General features: G+C 37.3%; 1 protein-coding gene across 2 annotated transcripts in view; it reads right to left on the minus strand.

The window, feature by feature from the left end:
- Window positions 1-24,320, minus strand: part of LOC102233577 (sodium/calcium exchanger 1-like) — a 108,721-nt gene that overhangs the window by 13,534 nt on the left and 70,867 nt on the right. For both annotated transcript variants that reach the window (XM_005799595.3, XM_023346171.1), the window contains exon 12: window positions 1,414-1,520. In XM_005799595.3, coding sequence (XP_005799652.2) covers window positions 1,414-1,520 — 107 coding nt within the window. The remainder of the gene's footprint in view (window positions 1-1,413; window positions 1,521-24,320) is intronic.

The following is a 24,320-nucleotide window of genomic DNA, read 5'->3' on the forward strand; positions in this document are numbered from 1 at the left end:
TCTGGTAATATTTTAAAGATATAATGGTGACAAATGTAGAACATAAAAAGTACATTTCCACTCATTTTAGAGCCAGAAAATTAAAAATAATCTTGTATGAGTCATTAATGTGTTATAATCTAGCTTCTTATTGTTTCTCAAAGCAGATTAACTCAATAAAACTTTAACAATGTGATGTTTGGACCAACAGAAGCAAAAAAAACACCTGTCTAACATTAATATGTTGAATAAATGTGTGGTTCTTACTGGGAACATAGAAATATGATGGAGTGAGCATCTTGGGTTTGTGTGCTTAGCATATAGTTTCTCTGGTAATATAATGTTTTTATGATTATTATTTGCAATTTCTACATCCCCTCTGTCAGTTCAAAATGTCTGCTGATTGTGATTAAACACGTCAATTAGTTAAATCTTTTGCTGCATGTTTACCCACAATAATTAGCATCAAAATCAACTTTTCTCGTGTCTGAGCCAAATGAATGGCAATTTTTATATCAGTAATTTAACTTCCCTCCATCTATAGCATATGCAGCATTAGCTTAAACTGATGTTTTATGAAAGCTGATTGTAGACAGATTTTTGACAGTGATATTACTGTACTGTAATAAACTCTTACAAGGTAAATAAAACCATATTTTATGAAGCAGCCTTCTTTTCACAATCAGGTCTAGAGGCTCAATAAGGCACCAAATGGAAGAAGTTATCTGGCCCTTTGTGAAAACATCTGGGGAGCAATTAGCTGAATGTGGGTTAACGTAACATAAACTAGACGGCAGATCTACGATGATGCATTGTGCATTTAAATTAATTATTTAACCTTGATTAAATGATTCTATTTAGTTCAGACTAAATAAAAAAGAAAAATGATTACAGAAATATAGGCTTAGTGAAAAGCCTACATGTTTAATACTTGCCAATTAAACAGGTTGTATTTTCCAATTTTGAAATTACAACCTTTGTAAATAAAAGTTCGTAGGAACACATCTAACACATTTTTAACTTGTTTGTCTGTAGATGAATCAATTGAAGTGAAAAATATTTATTTTCTGTCTTTCACAAATTAAAACTGCCTGCATGTGTTTGACTTGGTCAGGATGGTTGAGTCTGTGTGTATTGAGTAATTTCTGCTTTGTGAATCCAGTGCAAGAAAAAACACAAATGGACACTAAATTGACTTTAAAAAAAATTAATTGCAGGACATTGCATTGGTTTGTGAATTCCCTTCTCTATTTAAAAATGTTGTTAAATCTTGTCCAATCCATCTCTGCCATGCTTTAAAACGCAAAGTTTCCTAAATTAATCAGAGTTCAGATAATCAATAAAGGTAGGACTGGGTTTCTAAGTGATAAATTCGCTCTGTACTTAAAACACCTTTATTATTTCAGTATAAAGTAGACGGAGAAGCAGACCCACCATGTTTCTGTCCTATCTCCAGCAGAACTGGCTCTCCAAGCTCAATGGTGAAGGTTTTGTTCTTCTCATACTCTTCATCGTCAATAATTTTCACCTCAATGACCTTCCTGTTAATGAGAGGATAGAAAAAGACGTTCAGGGAATGTATGTTAATTATACCCTCAGCATCGTTAGAAGAAGTTAAAAAGCAGCCAAAGGTCTCCTCAGATCACACAACTTTAAGTAATAATTAAGAATATAATTGTCTCTGGTTTAGCAGCTATTAGGTCGCTTTCCAAAAAAGACTGAAGGCTCAAGTTCATGTTGACAGTTCGATACTGTGTACTGAGTATGCTAATATCTGACTCCCGGGTCCTGAAAGATTATTTTCTGAAGCTGCAGTGCATGGCGGCGCTCAGCTCAGCAGCCATTGTGATGTTCTTTCAATTAGAGTCACCCTGAGGCCAAGTCTAAAATGCAGCGCAAGGAACTTTGGAAAAAAACGTGTGCAGAAACCCAACCTTAACAAGGAAAGTGGAAAAAAAGAGAGAGCTGTGAAGATGAGCAAAAAAGTAGCTCCAACCGCAGCGGCAACAATATCCCAGGTGGTGAGACGTAAATGGGTTCTGTACTGAAATATGGATGAAGAAAAACCCCAAATGTTTGGTATTTACGGTGGCCCTGAAGGGCCAACAAAGTGAAAAAGCCACAACTAAATCTCTCACAGAGACAAATTTTGCTGGATGATAAATTGTCCCAGAAGTTATTGCAATAAACGATAATATTGTTGTTTTGACACCATTTTCAATCAATATAATTCCATAATAACACATTCCCAAAGATCAATAAACTTTAAACTCTAATGAACATTTAACAGTGCAATTGGAAGACAATTTAAATATCCAAAATAAATAAACAAGACAACAGAAACAACAAATACAATGAATTATGAAGAAGCTAGTTGAGACCAAAACACCAGACTGAAAACTTTTATCATCCAGTCATATGATGGATAGACCATAGATTTTAACTAATAAAATTCAAAAGATATATTAATGTTATTTTGTTAGAATGTTTATATTAATGCAGCTTTACGTAAAATTGTGATCCTTACGGATAATTTCCTCCAATATGGTTGAAAATGTTCAGGAAAAATATCAAAGTAAAAAGAAATGTTCAAAAATGTAAACAATGAAAGACAAACATTAGAAAATAATTGTAACAAATACATTTTTAAATTACTATAATAAGTGAATGAATAATAAATAACTAAATAATAAATTACTAAAAGTATTTACATTGTGCGTTGCAGTTAAAGCACAACTGAGAAACCAATTAAGTTGGTCTGTCACAATAACAAAACTTACTGGACAATAAATTGTTCCAGAAATTATTCATAAATTATGTTGTATTTTGAGACAAATAAAAACCCACACACAACCGAAACATAAATAAAATGGATTATGATGTTTCTATAAACAAAACAGCTCTTCAGAATTATTAATAATAAAAATTGAAATTATTAAACTCATTTTAATTCATCATGCGATTAATCAATGTTTTGCAACAGGCTTGTCCAAAATCTTTATGCTCACAGTAAAGGGACTCTTATACTGTATCTGAGTAGAAAATAATTTAAGAGCTGTTACAATTCATAATCCAAACAAAATATATTTGACATCTTTTTTTCACTTTGTAGAGCCTGCAGGGTCGTTTCTGTCCGTTTCCCTCCACCAGACAGTTTCCTGAGATCTTCACTCTAAAGCTCTAAATAGGCTTTGGTTGAGAGGGAAAGGAGTCCAGAGATGAAAAAAACTATCAACGAAGCTGGGAAAACTTCTGAATACTTCAAATAAAAGACTAGAAACATCTCATTGTTGATGTAAGAAAGGGGTGTCCAAAGTGTGGCCCGGGGGCCATTTGTGGCCTTTGGACAGATTTTTTGCGGCCCCCAACTGCAGTTAAAAAATGATACAAATTTGACCCATGGATGCATTTGGAGAGATTTAATTTGTGAACGGGGTAAAATTACCAACATAATGTGGCTTCATTCATAATCTTACAAAGCATTTGCCTTTTTATAATTTATAAGTTTTAACGAAAGGGAAAATAAAATGTATCCAGATTTTTTTCAGTAAAAAAATCTGGATAAATATTTACTGCATATTGGTTTGTTTTAAGAATCCCTTAATTTGTCATATGTAACATTCTAACTCTCTCAGAACCAGAATTGTTTGTTTTTTTATTAGCTGTAGCAGTAATTATGAATCATAACAAAAATAAACACTAATAAATCTAGTGAAACTCCATACATCATACAATGTGATCACTAGAATATTTTCTATGGAAAAACATCAGTGCTTAGCAAAAGTTTGGTATAAAAGTTTCTAAACAATATTTTGTTTTTTCAATTAATATTGAGTGACTTCATAATTTTATTCTTCTGTGGACAGGAAGAAAAAAACGTTTGAAGGAAGAATCAAAATGAATATTTAATGAAATCCACTAATTGACTTCACTGGAGAAACAGCTTTTACTAAATGTCAATTTAAAAATTATGGAATCAGATTTTTCACTTCTGTATTCAGAATTGATTGAATTAGACTGGATGCAATTAGATTAGTATTGGACTGGTTTGTTTTTGTTTATAGCTTCCTGTGGTAAATTTTGTTGGTTTGAAAAGGATTAAACTGATTGAGTCTGGGGAGAAAGCCTTGGTGCAAAACTTGAAAATTGGTTTATGACGTTTCTGAAAGGTGGGATATAAAGTAAGAAACACGAGGAACACCGACTGTAAATCTTTCTGAAGTCAGGTTGTTCTGGGAGTCAAACAATTACCAACTCTCATTCTTTTCCCATGATTTTTAAAGTCCAAATCTATTAAAATTTGTTAAAGCTGGTCTTTGTTTGGAAATCTCTGAATGTTTTGTGGCTCAATTGTGCTGCTGCAAAAACTCCCACAGTTTACTCACTCTCCAAGAAAGATTGACATATTAACTCAACATTAAATACATCAGCGTTGTACTAATCACAAAATCGTATTTGAATGATTAAAACACCTTTTATGAAAAAAAAAAAGCATGTAGCTAAAAAGCTGTTACTAATTAGTTTTGACATTAAGCTAATGCTAGCTTAATTTGGCAGTTAGCTTCAGCTAGCAAACAACACTATTCCACATTCATTACAAAGTAGCACTAGCTAAATGATACTTTTTAGGACACTCAAAAACACTTAATTATAAGTTATTGTGCATTTTTGATTTTATATTGTTTCTGTTTCCAATATTTTCTCCTCTACTAGGGAAATGTGTCTAGAATAGAAACTAATGAAGATTTATGAGCAATTATCCAGAAGTATGATTTGAAGAAAACAGGAGAGATAAAAACTTTGTTTTAAAATTATTTTAAATAATGTTTTTAGTAAAATGTAAAGCAGATATTGAGGGAGACGAAAAATGCGAGACAGGAAGTGAACAAAGATGCCTGAAGACGAGCATGACTAACGCGCCGTTTCTGCTGAGCGTTACGACTCGGTACACACCGAGCTGATTCAGGGGGACAAACAAACAGACGATGTTTTTCTGAGGACATTCACTTCATAATTCATTTATTGGATCTTTAATCTGAGCGATATTTCTTACAGAGTCAAAATCTCCAAACTCATCAGATCCATCCTTATAAAGCGACTGTGTAGAAGGAAGAACCAGACCAGCGTGTCCTTCTTTCACCCCAAGTGGTCCAACACCCAAGCTTGTCCTCAATACAACACACAGTGACTGCAAAACAAATTATATAACAGCATGAATGCACAAACTTCCCTGTATTTACTTCATTCTCGTGTTTATATGAGCAGGCAGCCGTCGCTGCACGGTGACCTGAACATCTACATACAAACAGTTCAGCTTACAGCACACAAACAGGTGAGCATGAAAACACGGCTCCCACTCAACACCTGGACGATTACAAACATTATTCACCCAGCGGAGCAAACTGCATACAAAACACACAAATATATATGCAGAGAACGCTTGTTTACGTCTATTCCCACTTCTCTGCTCTTTACTTTGCAGAAATAAATACACATTCATGCATTTTATGTGCAGCACCGCTGTTAATGATTCATGTGCAACATAAACGGAGTTAAAGCCTTTAGCGACAGTTGGGGAGCAGGTTGTTGTTTTAATATTAAAGTACAGACGAATTATGGGTTCATGAACTAATTGGTCAGTGTGTCCCATTTTCTCCCACTTTTATTGAGGCGTTGGAAAATAATATGTCGATCACTCACAGCACTTCCAGGAATTATTCAGAATTTAGGATTTGAGGGATTTAGCAGATTATCTCCTCACTATCACCACTGAGGATTATGGTTGATCTCAGACATAGAGAGGCATAACATCAGAGTCATTGGAGCAGAAAAACTTTACTGAAATATTCTCTAAAAATACATTTGATGCATCGTCTAATTAAGTATCTAAATAACAGTTTAGCATCAAAAACTTTGGTCTACTGCAAGGTTAAGAAAATTGTGTTTGTTTTGGACAGAACAATCAATCTTCATTAATGTCTTCCAGATTTATTCCTAAAATAAATCTGGAAGACATTAATGAATAAAATGTCATCTAAAAAATAAAAATGACATCTGGAATAAAATGTATTTATTTTATAACCAAATGATGCAGGATAAGCAGAAATTCCTTCTTGGTCACTTTAAGACATGATCTTTTCCTTGAAGCAGCCCCACCACTGCTGATGAAGCCAAAGTCTCTTTCTCTTTCTCCAGTGTATTGGCTGCCAGAGGTGTCAGGTCATTTGTTTAAATTGTACCAGAAAGGCTCTGCTTCAGTTCGTTTTTAGCGATGCAGTACATCATGGAGGTGCAGCTGGCGCTAAGGAGCAACACCAGACTGTTTTCAACGCCTTTTTGAATCTATTTCATGAAGCAATACGGAAGTTTTTAAGGCAACAAGAAATGACAAGAGGCACTAAGTGCATATTCTGCTTAGTTTTGGCTTAAAAGATTTGGTTTTAGGGATGAAAAGATTAACTGTGATTAATCAGTTGTGGAAATTAACTAATTAAGTTAACGATTAATTGGTTAAATCGGTTAAATTGGGCTACTTCAATAGCTTGACTTCAGGTTGGGTTTTTTTGGACGCCCTTGCTGTAACCACTGCCATCTTCACTGATTTACATTCTAACAACTTCAGCAAATAAAGTCACTAATCAGGAATAAAGGGTCCAGAAATTTGGAAAACTTTAATTAGGATGAAGTAACAGAAATGTTGTTGGCCTTTCTTAGAATCATGTCTTTCTATAACACATACTTACCCAGTGATATTTTCAGATTTCCTTAAGTATTTGTGTATTTTGCAGAGTTGTAACACTTATTTATCCAAACTAATCTTGCATAAAAAAACAAAATGTCTTTAAAAAGTTGCACTTTGACCTTAGTAGGTGCGCCTCTGCCTTGTAGCGTTAGCTGCCTTTAAGTCAATTTGGCGAATATAGGGCATTATAACACTCAGTGTAGCAACTCGTCATTAATGATTTCTCAGAAACCTCACTTCTCTCCAACCTTTACCTTCGCCTCTCTCGCCGTCTCATCTTCCTCTCGTTTCTGCCTTGTTGCTTTTTGACATCTGCTCCCTGGAAAGTTCTTTTGTCAGGCTCAACGCCTCGGCCTGTCAACAGTCTGACGCCAAACACAGACGCGCCGACATACTCCGCCGGGTTCGGTGAACACGCTGCTGCTGCCAGAAATAGAATTTAAAACCCAGAGCAAAGGAAGGTATTGCTCACTAACTGCCTCGGACAGGATTTTTAATTTAGTGTAATGGAGAAGTTGTCCTTGTAGTTGGATTGTTGCTCTAAAGTTTGTTGCTAAGAGATTGACTGAGCGACAGCCTGATTTGATTAAGTTGGGACCTCATTGCATTACCTAATGGACGAAACCTCTCCTTACGTCTTTATCTTTAATCTCTTTCCTTCCCAGGCTCCTGTGGGTCCAGTTCTACGTTTTGATTTGCAACATCAGACACATTGTTTTAAATGTTAAGAAGCAGCATTTTCAAACAGGGCATCTATGGGAGCTGCTAAAACCAGCCAGTAATTTCCTTGAGTAAAGGCTGATTTATGTGCCTGCTTTGTTCTTCTTCTGGTGAAAACCTGGGCTGTAAAAAAGATTTAAGAGCAATACTTCAAAAACAATGCAGCACGTCTAGTTTACTGCCTTAATAAAGTGAATAACAAAGAGATGGGAAGTGGAAAAATTTATCAGCAAAACTGGAACAAAGACAGTAAATAATTCGCTGCAGTCATGGTAAAAAGAAAACGCAACCTTTTTCAGATTATAGGTTTTTATCTCCCAGGACATAATAAAAATTATTGTCACTATTAAGGTAAAAATGACCTAAATATAGTCAAAAAAGAGTAAAATATATTAGAAAACTAAGCGTATGTAACAGTATTTAAATGGGAAAGTATCAGCGAGGTGCAAATGTAGGAGCTTTTTGGGTTTGGAGATTACAGAGATTTAATACGACTAATAATAAGTGACCTAAGACTAGGGCTGAAACGATTCATCGAGTAACTCGATTACAAAAAATCCTCGAGGAAATTTATCTGCCTCGAAGCTTCGCTAAATTTATTGTATTGTAATAAGCAATGCTGTTAAATACGCAGCACACTGGTCTAGCCGGAGGGTTTTTGTGTTGCACAACGCTACCACTTCCGTTAGCGCCTGGAGCACATGTGCTAAGTTTGTAGCTATGGAGGGAACCGGAGAATGCTCAGAAGGAGAACCCCGAAAGCGACAAAAAATGTCAAAAGTTTGGGAACATTTTAGGCTAAACAGAAAGGACAACACAGCGCAATGCATCCACTGCAAAGCAGAATTGGCGTACCACAACAGCACGACGTCAATGTTGCAGCATCTGAAGAGAAAACACCCGCTACATGCATCCAACTCGTACACGGTTGCCAACAGGTAACGTTTATGTTCTCTTTGCTAACTACGTTGTGTGATAATCTGCCATGTTATAGATGTAAATTGAGGCACATTATTTTGCTAACGTTACATCTAAACATAGCGGTTACTTAACCGGGTGTAGTGTAAATTGTATGTGAGGGTGGAACTGAGAGAAATTATGCAGGACTTAATGTAAGTTTGTTAATAAAAATACGCAGCAACAGATTACAGGCATAAGCTGAAAAGCATTTATTTATTGGTGTCTTTCCATCCTGAAAAGTTACACTCTTTTCTTCTCGCTACTGTTATGTATGAATTAGAAATTTTTGATTAATATTTTTTGTAGTAATTCTATATTTGTTTATACCTAAGCAATCAAGAATAAATAATAGCATCGTTTTAATAAAAATAGCAACATTTTTGCATTTTATCATGACTAGTTAAGGCTGCAGAACTCTGTACAAACTCAAACCTTTACATTTTGAGTAAGTTTATTTTTTTCCTAACATATAGATTACATTCTGTTTTCCAATACATAAAAAAACATTTCACTGCATTTAGATTTTTCTGTGATGGTTAAAAATAATGCTTTTAATTAAAGCATCCTCAAAATTGCGTTATTATCAATAAAATGTTAGAGTTAAATGAGTTGTTTACTTAGTTCTTTTACGTGTATGTGTATTACTCACTGAAGATAAATACATAAACTAAAAGCTGGAGTATAGACATTTTTATAAGCATATTTGTGAGCCTGCCACTTTATTATTTGAATATAATTTAATATCTTAGTATAACCTTTCTTCAGGTTAAAGCAAACTACTGTTACAAGTAAACTTTCTAAACTACAAACATTTAACTGTTAGGGATGCTCAAAAAGGAGATATTGGACTGATCTGGACTAACTGGTGTTATTGCAGATTTGCCAATAGTTTATTTTATACATTTTTTTTATCCGATTACTCGATTAATCGTAAGAATAATCGATAGATTACTCGATTACTAAAATACTCGTTTACAACAGCCCTACCTAAGACACACGTGTCAAATTCAAGGCCCGCGGCCAAATTCAGTCCCCTAGAAGTTTTTATGTGGCCCTCTAGTCTCTGGAAATAGAACCTTTTATGTAACAGTTGTGTGCTTAAATATTATTTTATCAATCAAAACAGCAGTTTTACTTGTATTCTGCCAAATTAGATCAAGGCGAAGAGATGCTTAATGCTATTTAATTTCAAGACGTTTGTATTCACTGCTGTTGTTTTCTGTTATTCATATTTTAACAGTTTGTTTTTGGGTAGTTTTGTTAATTCATTTGGCCCTTTAAGGACATTCTTGATCTTGAAGTGACCCAAAATGAAAATGTATTTGATATTCCTGCCCTAAGAGGTTCAATTGTTACTTTGTATCACTCTGGGAAGGCTTACAAGGCCATTCGCAAACAACTAGAAGCGCAGTAAAGTCAGAAAGATGCAATGCAATACATGGTTAAAGTGATACTAACCCTGCTGTGGAGGCATAAGCCCCGCCCCGAAGTGGGCGGAGCCTATATACTCTGGGGGCGTGGCCAAATGTGGAGGGGTGAAGCAGCACTGTTAGCCACATTTGTTGCTAATCAGATTCTCTAGTGACTGTTTTAAAAAAAAAAAAGTGATAAATCAAGCAACTTTTTTGTGCTGGAAACTTTTACGGTGACAACTAATCCTGCTGCAATAAGCAATTTATTATCAGAATTTTCATTCTGATATTTGTTGAAGGGCATTTTGTTTACAGAGACTTTATAATCCATTTTATTTATGGTTTTGGTTGTGTGTGGTTTTATTTACATTTAATTTGAATAATTAAAATATCTTCCATTTGCAGTGATAAGTGTTTTATACAAAATTTAAGTTTATTGGATTTTGAGAACTTGCCTTTTTATGCCGTTATCAGTCAAGTAATTCATGGCTGTGATGTAAACGTCCACCAGACTAAGAAATGTTTAGATGAATCTCAGAAATCTTCTAGAAAAAAAAGGAAATACGGTAGTTTGAAAAGCCAAGAATTTACTAGAAAAAAGTTCCGAAATTTTGAGATAAATCTCAGAAAGTTTCTAGAAAAAAACCTATTGACTTAAACAAAATTTTGACTTTTGTACATTTTCTGGATTTCAAATATCTAAAATTTTTTTTTTTTTTTTTGAAAGTCAAAACTTTCCAAGTTTACTTTCCAGGAAATTTCTGAGATTAATGTCAGAATTTGAGGTGTGTTTTGGGGTAAATCTGCAACTAAACGTACAAAAAAAAAATCTGTCAAAATTTTTAGTTCCTTGAAACAAGTTCCTTAGTTTCAAGGAACTAAGACATTTCCTTTCTGATTTTTTTTCTATCAATTTTTTTGACTTTCCAGGCTCAGAAAATGTAAAAAATAACAAATTTCAAGAAAATTTGAAGTTTTTGGGGAAAAAAATCCTCCTTCTTCTCTAACTGTTTTGGTTCTAATACATATATTTCAGCCTCAAAAGGAGCAACGCCTGTTTTAATAATGTGGAGGCGGTTTTACGTCGAGGCTGAATGTGCGATCAGGCTTTTGCTGCAGCAGCCATGTTTCTGCTGATCCTCTTCTCTGATTGAAAGCAGCACAAACAAAACCTTTGGAGTGAAGCCAGCAGAGAGAGAGAGAGTGAGAGATAAAACGCTCTTAAGGGGGGAGATATTCCCTCTCCTAATGATATCACGGATTCATAATGCAGAGCTGTACATCTCACACACTTTGTCACCCACATACACACTCCTGATAAGTCGTCTCCAGCTGTGCTGAGTAATAAAGTTACACTTCAGATGTAGATGGGAAAATAGAGATGGATAGTTTAACAGAGACGATTGAGAGAGATGGATAAAAGACGTGAACATGGAGGTTTAGAAAAGGTGAGAGAGGAAATCTGTGTGTTTACGTTTGGATCCAGTTATTACCAAGTAAAACCAGCAGAAATAAACTTAAAGAAAAACAACGATATTTTATGAACTCTAATCCTAGTTAGTTACTTTTCTTCTGTTCTAAGACAACAAACAAAAGAAAAAGTTGAGAATAATAAACGTGATGACGAGTCCGGCCACAATAATAACGTTTTCTGGACGATAAACTGTCCCAGAATTTATCACGATAAACGATAATATCGTTGTTTGGAGATCTTTTTCAAGGAATATAATAACAGCATAAAAATGCAAGAAAACTTTCTGAAAGATCAATAAACTTTAATTTATGGTTTAACACTGGAACTGGAAGACATTTTAAATATCCACAAAAAAAACAAATAAAGTGAATTATGAAGGAGCTAGTTGAGACCAAACCACCAGACTTTTATCATCCAGTTTTTGGTATGAAGAGAAATAATAAATTATGCAAATGGTAATTATTGAGCTTGTTTTAATTTATCATGGGATTAATTGATTTATTGCGAAACATACAGAAAGGTGTCGAGGATTAAATTATGGAGAAAGCGGAGAGAGATGGTGCATGAAAAATATATTAAAACAGAAGAAGGGAAGCTGTGAAGGAAGGAGGCAGTGATTTAGGTAGGAACAAGTCCGAGTGATTAGAAATGCTGAGAATATGAAGTTTACTGCAGAGAGGAAGTGGAGCAGATATCAACCATGCGGTCATGAAGCGACGGCCGAATGAGGCGACGCGCGCAAATACGCTTTCATTTCTCCCCTGATCATCATCCGCCCTCACAGCTCCTTCCCTCTCTCCACCTCTCTCTCCTCTGCACATCACATCCAATCAGCTTCGTCCGCACGAACGAGGCCGGCGATGTTCAGCCGCCGAGCAGGAAAACATGACATGCGACTGTTCACGGGGGTGACGCAGAGGGAAGCGATCCGCAGATGTTGTTTCTGCTCCAGTTTTGGAGGATATTTTCCTCTGATGTGATTATGGTTTTCGCCAGGAGAGAATAAAAGGAAGCGCTGCTCGTCTGTGTGGGTCCGCGTCCTAATTGAAAACGTTGCATCCTCCCACGCCTCGTTTTTATCTCTGATGTTCGTGAACTGACACTTGAGGAAACGAGTCCAGCAGCAGTGATCATTAAAGAGAAACGGGATCGTTGATTTATTTGTTTTGTTTTTTTACGTGAAAGGTCCAGTTTGAGGAATCAGGGCTGTGTTTGAACCACCTAAATAGTTTTTAATTAGTGATCCGGTGTCCTGTTGTTTTGGTTCTGGTTTGTTCTGTTTTGGGTTGAATTATTGCATATTTGGACAACTATTCCTTCTGGCTCTGCAGCTGGAAGGATTTCTGTTGCTTTTTTGACTTTCAGACTGTTATGATGCGTAACCGTGGCAACAGTGTGCTGTTTTTACACCTGGAAGCGGCTAATTAGCATCTTAAAATCTCAAATCATGCCTAACCTACGACCCCGAATCCCACAGGAGTTGAAACGGAGCTTCATGGGGTCAGAACAGAGAGAAGGAAGTTCAAGACATCTTTTCTTTCTCAGGCGACGTTCACACTGGAGGTCTGGAAACTCAATCCAGATTTTTTTGCTGAAGTCTGATTTTGTTTTCTTTTTTTTTGTGAACGGTTTACTTCCCTGAAGCGACCCCAGCGTGCAGAAGAAGAACGTAGACGACTCACAGCAGCAGCACATTGTTTATGGAAATAATAATATCTTCACTTATAAACTGATTTTAAAAATTCGGAGCTGATCGTATCGTCACAAGTTCATAACACAAAGGGAGCTAAGAAAAAGAAAGCACAACTGATAGCGATGGCTTTTTGTGGAGTATTGACTGCAGGTTCTGTAGAGAGTCTGTTGGATCTGTAGTTCGAGCCAGTAGTGATACAGACTTCTTTTATTTTGATTAAGCTAATAATAATAATTTTCAGCCATTGTCTGGCTTCTTCTGGTGCAGAATTATGACATAAAAGTCGGATAAAATGTGAGCTGACTGTTCTGACTGCAGACACTGGAAACAATCGGAAACGTATCCGAACTAGTATCAAATACGGAAGTGGCACAAATTGGAAACGGGCCGTTCAGACAGCGGTAAAGCAGTTTGATATAGGACACACATGTGGATGGTGAAAGAAAGATCACATGCGCGACTGTCTCTGCCTGACTTATTGAGCTTATGAACAGACAGGGATTTAAAAAGGAGCGGCAAAAGCAAGTGAGGTGGATTAGCAGTGTATCATCTCGGCTGCCCAGAAACTGAGCACAAGAGTCACGAGACTGTCATTCAGCAACAGTCTTCAGGCAGAGGCTTATTGAGATTCATTGCTATACTGACTGCTACAGGAGATACGTCCTGCCCACAGCTTCACAAAAAGTCCTGTGGACAGAACATATCTGCTCAGACTGGATATGTGAAGATGATTAAAACGACAGAGTCTCACTTGGTGCACAAACACCATCGATTTCTGCTCTAGAAACCACATCATTGTTGTCTTTCCAACATCAGTCTCCCTTTGTACTTTCTATCTCCATTAAACTTTTCATGCTGCAGAAATAACCTGAAACCAAAGCCTGCGACACAATTTTCTCCTTTATCTGCTGCATGATATAAAACAGACTATTTATGCAAGCTAACTTACAGCAGATGGAACATTAACAGAGTTGATATTCATAAGTGTTTAATAGGAAGTCTCGTGAAGCTGAGAAGGTGAAAAAGGCCAAAATGGTGTCTTGTTTTGATTGATTTACATTTGTAATCAGTTGTTGTCAAAGAGTTTAGCAGGCTTTCTGTCCGTTATGTGTTTCTAAAAATTCAAACTTTAAGTCTCCCTGATTCAAAGCATTTCTGCCTTAAACACAAAACCTTTTAGGAGCCATAAATTAGATATTATAGACAGTTTTCCACTGAGTTGATGGATGCAGGAAGAGTTGAAAATATCTGAAAGTAAATTTTTGAGAACAATCTGCAGTTCTCAAACTGTTAACTTTCTGTGTCAGAAAAGTTTCAATTGATGACCAAATCAGAGAATAACTGGGGGGGGAAATGACCAAAATCTTGAACAAGAATAAACCAGGAGAAAATATTTTTTCTTAAATAAACTGTTATTACAGAGCAGCTAAATATAAAGAAATAAACAATCAATAGGAACATCCTGTGCTCTTCCATTCATTCTCTCTTCCAGTTTGTTCTCATGTTTGTTTTAATGCTCATTGTGAATTTATGATGTAGCTGAATAGAGCGCTAGCTAGCTGTCACAGCACAGAGGCTAACGGAGCTTCAGCTGGGCGACTTCAGACACCGAGCGACTCAGATGTTGTTTATCTTCTTACGGTTCCCTCAGCGTCTTGCCGTATGATTAATTTATCAGTTTGTTTTCATGTTTCATCCCATGATGCTTCAGTTTAAAGCAGAAACCAAACATTCAGCGTTGAGACACATTCGAAATGTCTCCCTCGTTTTTAACCGTTTAAAAACACAGACGTTTAATTTACAGCAGGTATTTATAAATGGACAATTTTTTAAAAAGGGAATCTTTAAAAAAAACAAACACGGACAGGATAGAAGAATGCAAGGAAGGATAGAGGAAAGAAAAGGAAATATTAGAGATGGATACAAGTGAGGATGGTGGAAAGAAGCTAGGAAGCAAGGATGAAAGAATTAAAAAGGACGAAAGAATGCGAGGAATGGAAAAGAAAGAATAATGAAAGGAGAAAGTGATTAGAGAAGGACAAGGAAGAATGGAAACGCTATGGTAGAGAAAAAAAGAGAGGAAAGACAAAAGGAAGATAAGGACACAAAGGAGAGAAGCATAAGGAAGAAACAGAGGAAGGAAGCGTTGTCTTCTCTTACGTGTTAAGTTTGAACCGTAGCTGGTTTTAACCCTTTCATGCATGAATTATGATACTTTATGTCAGGATTCCAAAGTGTTTCTGATTTTCTCACGGCATAAAAAAGGTGGGAAAGAATTTTGTAAAATAATTTTCTTGGATTTTTTTTAGGTGATCAGTTTATTTTTCTTAAAATACAAAGTTATTTGGAAAACCCATCAGTAGGATTAGTCTTTAAAGGTTGCTTGATGTCACAATATTTTTTTTTACCTGCAAGAGTAGAAGGAGGGACTGGATATTCCCGAGTCGATTTTCCCTCTGTCCGCCATATTGGATTTAACAAAACATTTCTTGCACTTGCAGTGGATGGCCAGTAGTTGGCAGTGTGTAGTATGATGCACTAGTGTCCATGTCAGTGATCTTTGTGCACGTATAACATAAAAAGCCTTAAGAAACACAGGGAAACGGTTTTAGATGCTGTCCGCTGCAGTGACCGCTATGCATGAAAGGGTCAAAGTGTGAGTTAACGTCAGGAGCATGAAGGGCTTTCAGAATCCGGACTTGCTGAACTCTTCCCTCATGTTTACATCTCAAGGTGAAAAGTTAAACATCCTGCTCTCCCATCTCCCTCTGTTACCACCCAAGGAGCCACCAGTTGGTTTAAGCGACTGTGGCCCACATCTCGTTGTTTCCCTCCTCGCCCTCCGGCTGGTATTTGCTCCAGTTTCCTGTTCCTGCCCTTCCCTCTCCCAGCAGCCCATCCATCTCTCCCTACCTCCGACTTTTCTGTCTGTTCAGTCGTCCTGCAGAGGTCTAAACTCATTCATCTTGCTCCGATCCCTCCATCGTTGTGCGTCTCTCACAGTGACGCCAACAGTGTGTTTATAAGCAGGGCTTTTAAACGTGAACGGGCTACCCTGGTTCTGTCTGGTGTGTGAATGTTAATTCAATTGATCCAACAGTTTCCCATCTGAATGTCTTAATAATTTAAAAGCTGTTTTTTTTTAATAAAACATAGCATTAGTATTATAAGACAAAATGCTGCAGTTTTATGTTGGAGGTTGTTTTTTTTTTAGTTCTTACAAGATCAGCTGTTGGAACTTTAATTTTCAACCTCGCAGAGATTTGCAGCTGCAAATAAACCAAATGAACTATGGCAATGAGACAAAAATTAAGATGTCTGGCCACAATGACAAGAAGAACATTTAGTTCGGAAAACTGAACACTGTGCCAACTGTAGAGCATGGTGGTGGCAGCAGCATGCTGTGGGGCAATTTCTCTGTTAATGGTAGAGGTGCAATGCACAATGCGAGTGGAACAATTTAGGAGGAAGTCTCCCGAAGTCTTCAACTTTACCTCAAATTTTAAATTTTGCACCCCGTATTTCTTTGTAAAAACCATTGATGTAGCTTGTTGAATTGTTACTCCATCTTGTAGACAAAAACAGCGCAACCAAATCAATGATAAATCAATAAAACACATGAGACTGGCTGCAGACAGATGAGCAATTATACAACTGTACATCTTTGAAAAGCATTAGAATAGCCTCCTGCACAGCCAACAAGACTGCAGCAAGTGGTTTCTGGATGGCAAGTCAACGACAAAGCACTTGTTTTTTCCATTACAGGGTGCATAGAGCGATAACATCAGCTGACCAAACGTGCTATAGCTCAGCTTATGTTGCTAGGTAACTGGCTGGGCTCAGCTGGGGTTGCTAGGTAAAGCATTGTGACTTAACAATTGGGAAGGTTTTGAAATGGCTCATTTTCCAGACACCAAAAAAACATTAACTTATTGCCAAAAACTGCTGGGTGTTTTTTTTTTTTTTTCAAATTTAAGGTACAAACTCATGCAAAATGTGAATTACGACTAATACTTCTCCTTTAACATGCATACTTTACTGTCAATTAGTTGTAGGGAACTTTTAGCAGTTTTTCTATTTTTAGTTCAGTAAAAATTTGTCTCCCACCTAATATCCACCTTGATATTTCCACTAGATGATCATTAAAACCAGAAGAATTGTACTTTCTGACCTTTTTTGGGGACATTTCTGGAGAACAAACATGCGCCGCTAAAGGTTTGTGCAGGAAAATTTGTTTCTGTTGAAAGTTGGGTTCAGGTAACCTTTTTAAAAGAGCCGGCCAAAAATTTGCCAAATGCCATTTCTTTCCTGGAACTGCAGAAGAGTCGAGCTCACCTGCGATGATAAATACAGGCAAGAAGGAGGCAGGGAGGGAAGAGGAAGATGATAAAGTAAGGGGTGGTAAAGATGAAGGGCAAATTTTAAGAATTGAGAAGAAGCTGGGAGAGCTTGGAAGAGGTGAGAGGGGACGGATGAATGAACAATAAAATATAGAGGGGCGATATATCATCCCAGGAAATGATGGGGTAGATAGACAGGAAATGTGATGGCACAAATAAAGAAGAAGGTGGATGATGAATTGAGCAAAGGAGGGCAGAAAAAAAGAGAATAATAGAGAGAGATGGAGAGAAGAAGAAGGAGGACAGTAGTGGAGAGTTTGGTGAAGAGGAGGGTGAGAGATGCAAGTGGAGATGAAGAGCCTGCATGAGTCACATCGTCTCTTCCACAAGCCATTAGTGATTTAATCACTCTGACATGGCGGGGTGTGCCTGTGTGTGTGCGGATCATACCAGATTACCCTAAGGTGCTGCAGTCAGGAGCTGGCGCATCACTCTCCCACAGCGCCGTGCGTTCATGCCACAGCCCAGTTTACCCAGAACACACCAGGGTGCCAGGTTCCCGCGGAACAGTCCACAGTAGAGTCTTGCATGTAACCCTGCAGATGATCTGCTGAGGCTGATGACCGCCGCCTGATTTACTCCTGAGCTCGTTCTGAACGACGGGTCTGCAGCTCAGCACCAGCTTAATGCCTCATTTAGGCGTCGCTTCTGCTAGATGCGCTCATTAACCTGAACTCCATTAATTTCCATGGAGCTTTGCATGTTTGTAAACCTCTGGCTGGTATTTTGAGACGGGAATGTTAAGTATGTTGTAAAGCTTAGGCTTAGTCCAGTCAGGTCTTTGTAAAACAAATATCTCCACCACATTGTTTTAATAAATGATATTATACACATGGGATCGGTTTAAGGAAAGTTTTCATCCACATAAATCCACACAATTTCACCTCTGAGCGTTACTTTAAAGGGAAAGTATTACTCAAAATTCACATTTTTCACATTATTTTATTTCCATTTTGGTCTCCACTGCTTTTAAAAACAACCCAAATGCTTCAATAAACCACCCAGCCGCGTTTTGACAATAAGTTATTGTTTTCTGTTGTCTCGAAAATCAGCTGTTTCAAAAACCTCCAGATTAAGTCACATTCAGCAACCCAAGCTGAGCTCCAGCACATTTGGTCAGCTTGTTTTACCGCTGTATGTGCTGTAAAATGGCTGCTGGAAAAGACACGTATTTTATTGTTGACTTAGCATCCAGAAACCACTTGCTGCATTCCTGTTGGTTGTGCAGGAGGCTCCACTTCTGCTTTTCAAGGATGCACATTTATATAATTGACACAGCCATTTTCACGTCAGAGTGTAAACGTTGAGTTGGGGGGCGTGGCCAACAGCATCTTATTAGGAATTAGGATTTAAAGAGACAAGAGCCCCTAAAACATCTCATTATGAAAGGAGCTCCACAAAGTCTGAACTGACCAGACTGAAATCTCAAAATCTAATAATGATTTTTTACAAAGAAATATAAAAAATATGTTTTGTATAGCCCATGGCTCTGTCCTAACCTATTCAAGGAAGAATAGTAGGTCAAAAACACATTGGGGCAGTGAAGCTAAATCCTGTCAGCCAACCAGGTTACTTCAAAACTACTTCCTGTTACGAATAAAGCATGAAGCCAGGAGGTTCATTTTTTAGGTTTAAATACTTTTAAGCAGTGTAATAGAATAAACATTTAATAAAACATAAGACAATGTAGATTGGGAATTGTGTCAAAGCATGTATGTGGATGTATTGGTGCATTATGTGTTGGAGAGTAATTCGCAGGACCCCAAATCTTATGTTTTCCAATGTATATAGGCAAACACTAATGAACCTACATTTTGATCTGAGTTTTTATAAATGTTATTGTTATATTATAGATGTTTTCATGTGGATTAAAGGCCAAAAAGCATAAAAATGTGTTTGTTGTCCCAGATATTCGGCTACATGTGGACCAGGTCTTAGTTTGTCTGTATCATTTGGGTCAATGTTCTGATGGACCAACAGCAGTAAAGCTCAACGTAAAGAACCATAAATCACATCTAGTACGACCTTAAGACCAAACAGTGGAAATGGGAGAAAAACGCCTTGAAATCCATTTTCCCATCAACTCTGACCAACTTCTCTGTCCCTGCTTAACACGAGCATCACCACAGCTTGATGCTGCCACCACCATGCTTTACTATGTGATGGTTGGTTGTGGGTTTCAAATTATGTAATATAATTTATTTGTTGGCTTTTTAGCCCATTGTATTGAACAGGCACATGAATATTCTAACATGGTTTTAATTACAAATCTTTGATAATTATTGAGTCACTAAGTAATATTTCTCATTAAATTGAGATTAGGGATTAAGGATTAAATAAATGTTCACTTCTTCCTACTCCTTTTCAGACAGAAAAGTAGTGAAAAACAAATTATTTTGTTTTTGGTTATGTATGCATGTTTTTTCTTGTTTTTAAAAACCTTTTTGAAATAAATAAATCAAATCAAATCAAAAATCATCTATTATTCTTACCAAACCTTCATAAAGGCCAATTATGAGAAGTACAAGACTAAGGATGAAGGTTCCTGCAGCTTTTATTACATTCTCACTTTAAATATTTGATGTGGTTAAACTGAAACAACCTTCTGAAATCTGCCGATGTGTCTTTATGGCTGTAAGAAAAGTTGCAGTCAGATTAAATAAACAGGAAAGTAGCAGCACAGCTGACACACCCTGGAGGTTCCTCGTTGGCCTTGTTGGTCAGTGAACCCAGTGCTGAGAGTTTTAATGTGGTCTGGGCCTGGCGGGGCGGGGGGCAGAGGAACTGCGAGGCCTGAGGCAGACGGGGAAGTAAGGAGGCACAGAAGGACGAGGGGGAGGCGGCCTGTTGCCGCAGCTCTCGGTGGGTCTCCGAGCCGTGATTACAGGGTGTGTGCAGTCGGCGGGGGTTTGATCACAGGCCTCGGCTGGCGTAAAACCGCGGGTGGAGAGCGCGCGCTCAGACTGTGTGTGGCTGTGGACGAGCCACTCCGACCACTGGGCGTGTTGCTGCCAGTGAGCACTGACTTGGCAGGAGAAATTGGTTGGACTGCAGCGTCGCCAGCAGAGCGGAGAGCAGCACAGAGGAGAAACGGAGAGCGACAGGGAGGCTAAACGGGAGGATTTCACAGTGGGGATAAGAAGAATCAAACATGGCAACGTTTTGTCAAGTAATCATTTTTCTAAAGGGACCACTGACATGAAATTCACAACACATGTAGGCCAGTTGCGATAAATCGCCCCAGAAGTTATCGCGATAAACGATAATATTGTTGCTTTGAGACCATTTTCGAGCATAATAATTCAACAACACACTCTCAAAAATCAATAAACTTTCAAATGAACATTTAAAACTGTAACTGGAAGACATTTTAAATATCCAAAAGAAATAAAGAAAACAACAAATAAAATGAATTGGGAAGTCTCTGTAAATAAAACTGTCCTTAAAAAAGGCACCAGTTGAGACCAATGCACCAGAATGAAGACTTTTATCACCCAGATTTTGGTAGAAAGAGAGAAAATGGAAAAACGATAAATTATGCAAATGGAAATTATTGCGCTTGTTTTAATTGATATATCGATTTATCGCATATCTGCAGGTTTCAAGTCAAATATAAGACTCTCTGAGGCCTTTCAAATGCCACTCTGAATTAAATTTAAGACTGAAAAACCTATAAATTCAGGGGACGGTTGGGAGATCATGATGTACTTCAATCAAGCTTCTCAACAACTGAAATTTCTGGGATCTATTTGTGGTTCTTGGGAGAAAACCTTGTGCTTCTCACTCCTCATACTGCTATTTACAGCTTTATCCCAAGTAGCTCCAAGTTTTAAAGTTGTTTTTTTTTTTCCAACAATGAAAAGCCTCAACAGTTTAAAAAAAGAAAAATCAATACACGGCACTTGAAGAACTGTTCAAACTGTGGACACATCAGCACAAGGATGAGCGTGATGAACAAGAAGTCAAATCAGGAGTATGGAGAAAAATATGAGTGCAGCCAACAGCAGATAGCGGCTGCCACATCGATTTTTCCACATGACGCAGCCAAACTCGCACACAAGGAGGGAAAGCTTAAAAACTGGCTAAAGATGTTGACTTAAGCTACTTAGCGTTGACTGCTCTCACATTAGGAGAGATGAGGAGAAGGAGGGAGACACTTAGACCTGGAGAGGAGGAAGAGGGATTGATGTGCGCTTTTTATCCTCTTTGTATTTCTTTCCTATTTTCTCTTCAGCTCTCTGTCACTTGGCTGTCTGTCCTTCGTTTCTCTCCGTCTCGACCGGATCATGGTTGTGTCTGTGTGTTTCCCCCCCTTAAGGCTCGAGATTTTCAGCTCTTTTAATTAAAGATCAAACAATGAACATGCATCCCACCACGAATCTGACAATAAATGCTTCAGACGCAGACGAAAAGCTAAACACGGTGAGAAATAATGTGGGACGTAATCACACAGTTCTTATTCAAACCTCCAGCAGAGACAGCAGAAAAACAAACGAATACACCGCGAGGGCCCTTCCTTTATCCTACGCAGATAATTTTAGTGTTTTTGTTGCCTCGTCTTTGTGGAGCGATGATGGGAGGAATCAAAAGTTGCTAAGGCAACAAACAATGAGTTGAAGAGAGAAGAAGAAAAGAACTGATTTTGCTTATAGAGACGCAGGAATCCTCGGGATGAGAAACGGAGAGAAACGGAGGAGATAAAAATGGTTTCTGTCGAGCAACAAGCCGTTTGTCTGGTACATCAGAGAGTAAAACTCACCTCCAAAGTGCAAACTGACCCTCAATACACAGAAAATATAAATGGATGCACACTGCAAGGCTGATTGGCCAACTAAAAACTTTAATCTTTAAAACAGCATGTAGATTAGTGGTATAGATGATTTGTTTCAGATTTAATAGCATTAAAAAGAAAGTCAGGCTGATCAGAAAAACAACAGAATAAGTTTTAAACTATGCTTAGTTTTCATTAGAAATATCTTTTTCCTTCCTTTAACTTTAATTCATCCCTGCGGCAGACCTGTCCAGGGTGACCCGGCCTCTCGCCCGGATCGTTAGCTGGAGATTGGTACCAGCACCTCCCGACCCCACCAGGGACAAGGGTGTAAGAAAATGGATGGATGGATGGATAACTTTAATTCATAGCCTCACAACTGTAACATCAGGAGAGAAAACCGCTGACTAAAACGCTAGCTGCGCTAACCCTGAAGCACAGGTGTCAAACTCGAGGTCCGGGGGCCCAATCTGGCCCGCCATAGCTTTTTATGTGGTCCTCTGGACTCCAAATTCCATCAATTCATCCCTCCAGTTTTTCACAAATCTGCAAAATTCATACAAAATCTACACAAAATCAACAGATCCCAACATTTTTTTCTAATTTTTACTGCAAATTTTACTTAAAATTGCCTGAAAACATTGGGTTCGAGTGACTGCTGCCTCACTTGATGTCAAGTTATAGTCCGTGACCGATATGGAGAGTAATAAAAAGTCACATTAAACCCTAATACCCTAGCACAAATATCATAAAAATTCCTTACAAATATTTTTAAATTAGCACCACAATTTATTATTGTGATTTTAATTGCAAAAAAAACGCTGAACAAAAAAATTAGCAAATTAGCATACAACTTTAGTTTGCATCCAAATCACAGAATGATCCCTTCTAACGTTTAAATAATGCACATTAAAAATATGTTTGCGTTGTCTGGTAATATACATAAATATAAATCTAATATAAGTATTCAGTACATTTTAAGCCCCTTCTTAAAATGTAAAGGCACACTTCTGCTCATTTTTCTGCGGCGCTAATTGTTAACTTTTCATTTGTCATATTAGTGGTTTTGCTAACTTTAATAATGTTCCTCTAAATAAATTTTCCGGATGAACTCTGAGGCGCTAATTTACTCGGCTGTTTTGTAAACTTTCAAAATATCCGTGTTGAAGTTTTGGTTATTGACTGCAAAGAATTCACCAAGTAGACGTCTATATTCATGCTCTTATTTTGAAGTAATTAAAAATTGTTGAAGTAGCATTTCTTTTTCTCATGTTCTCCACCTGTGATGACATTTATTCTGCAGAAAATACATCGATGTAGTAGTGCCGTAGTAAAATCTGCTGATGTTCGGCTCCTTCTGACCGAAGCCTGCTGCAGTGAATTAGCCAAAATCAGCAACAGAGTTGAAGGTAATTTCAGGAGTTTCTCGATTGAGGTATAAAACTAAATGTTGGTTCCAGTTGTTCTGGGTTGCTCAGTAGATGGTATTTTCTGAGTTTGTTCTACATTTGTAAAGTATAAAGTTAAATGTTGGTTCTCTCTCTGGGTTGGTAAGTAACACTTTATTTGAAGGAGTGTGCATAAGACTGACATAACATTTTTATAAACATGACATAGCACCTGTTATGAACATGAAGGAGTCTTTATAAATGTTTACAACTGTTGTCATAAAGTGTCATTCGGTAAAAAATGTAACTTTTAATGAAAGGTTTACACTTTAATGGTCGATTTATTTAAGTTTTAAAAGAACTTTGCATTAAAAGTGTCATTATTTACCAAATGACACTTCATGACAACAGTTGTAAACATTCATAAGGACTCCTTCATGTTTATAACAGGTGTTATGTCATGTTTATGACAATGTCATGTCAGTCTTATGCACACTCCTTCAATAAAGTGTTGCCTAAAGGACTCTGTAATTTATAAACTAAAAGGAGTTTCTCTAGATCATCAAAACTCAGCTATAAAACTGAAACCAAGAGAAAAAAGTCTGTTCCAAAGAATCACTTACTGAAGTGCAAACGTGTACGTAGACGTGTGATAGCGACTTTTATCCTGTTGAGGGCAATATGCTATATTTATGAGCGAATGTGGATTTAATGTAAACGGCTTTTAGAAAAGCTGTACATTAACCAATCTCTTGTTCCAGAATTATTCATGCTAAACATT

This window comes from Xiphophorus maculatus, chromosome 14, assembly GCF_002775205.1.
Source record: "Xiphophorus maculatus strain JP 163 A chromosome 14, X_maculatus-5.0-male, whole genome shotgun sequence".
Taxonomy (NCBI): domain Eukaryota; kingdom Metazoa; phylum Chordata; class Actinopteri; order Cyprinodontiformes; family Poeciliidae; genus Xiphophorus; species Xiphophorus maculatus.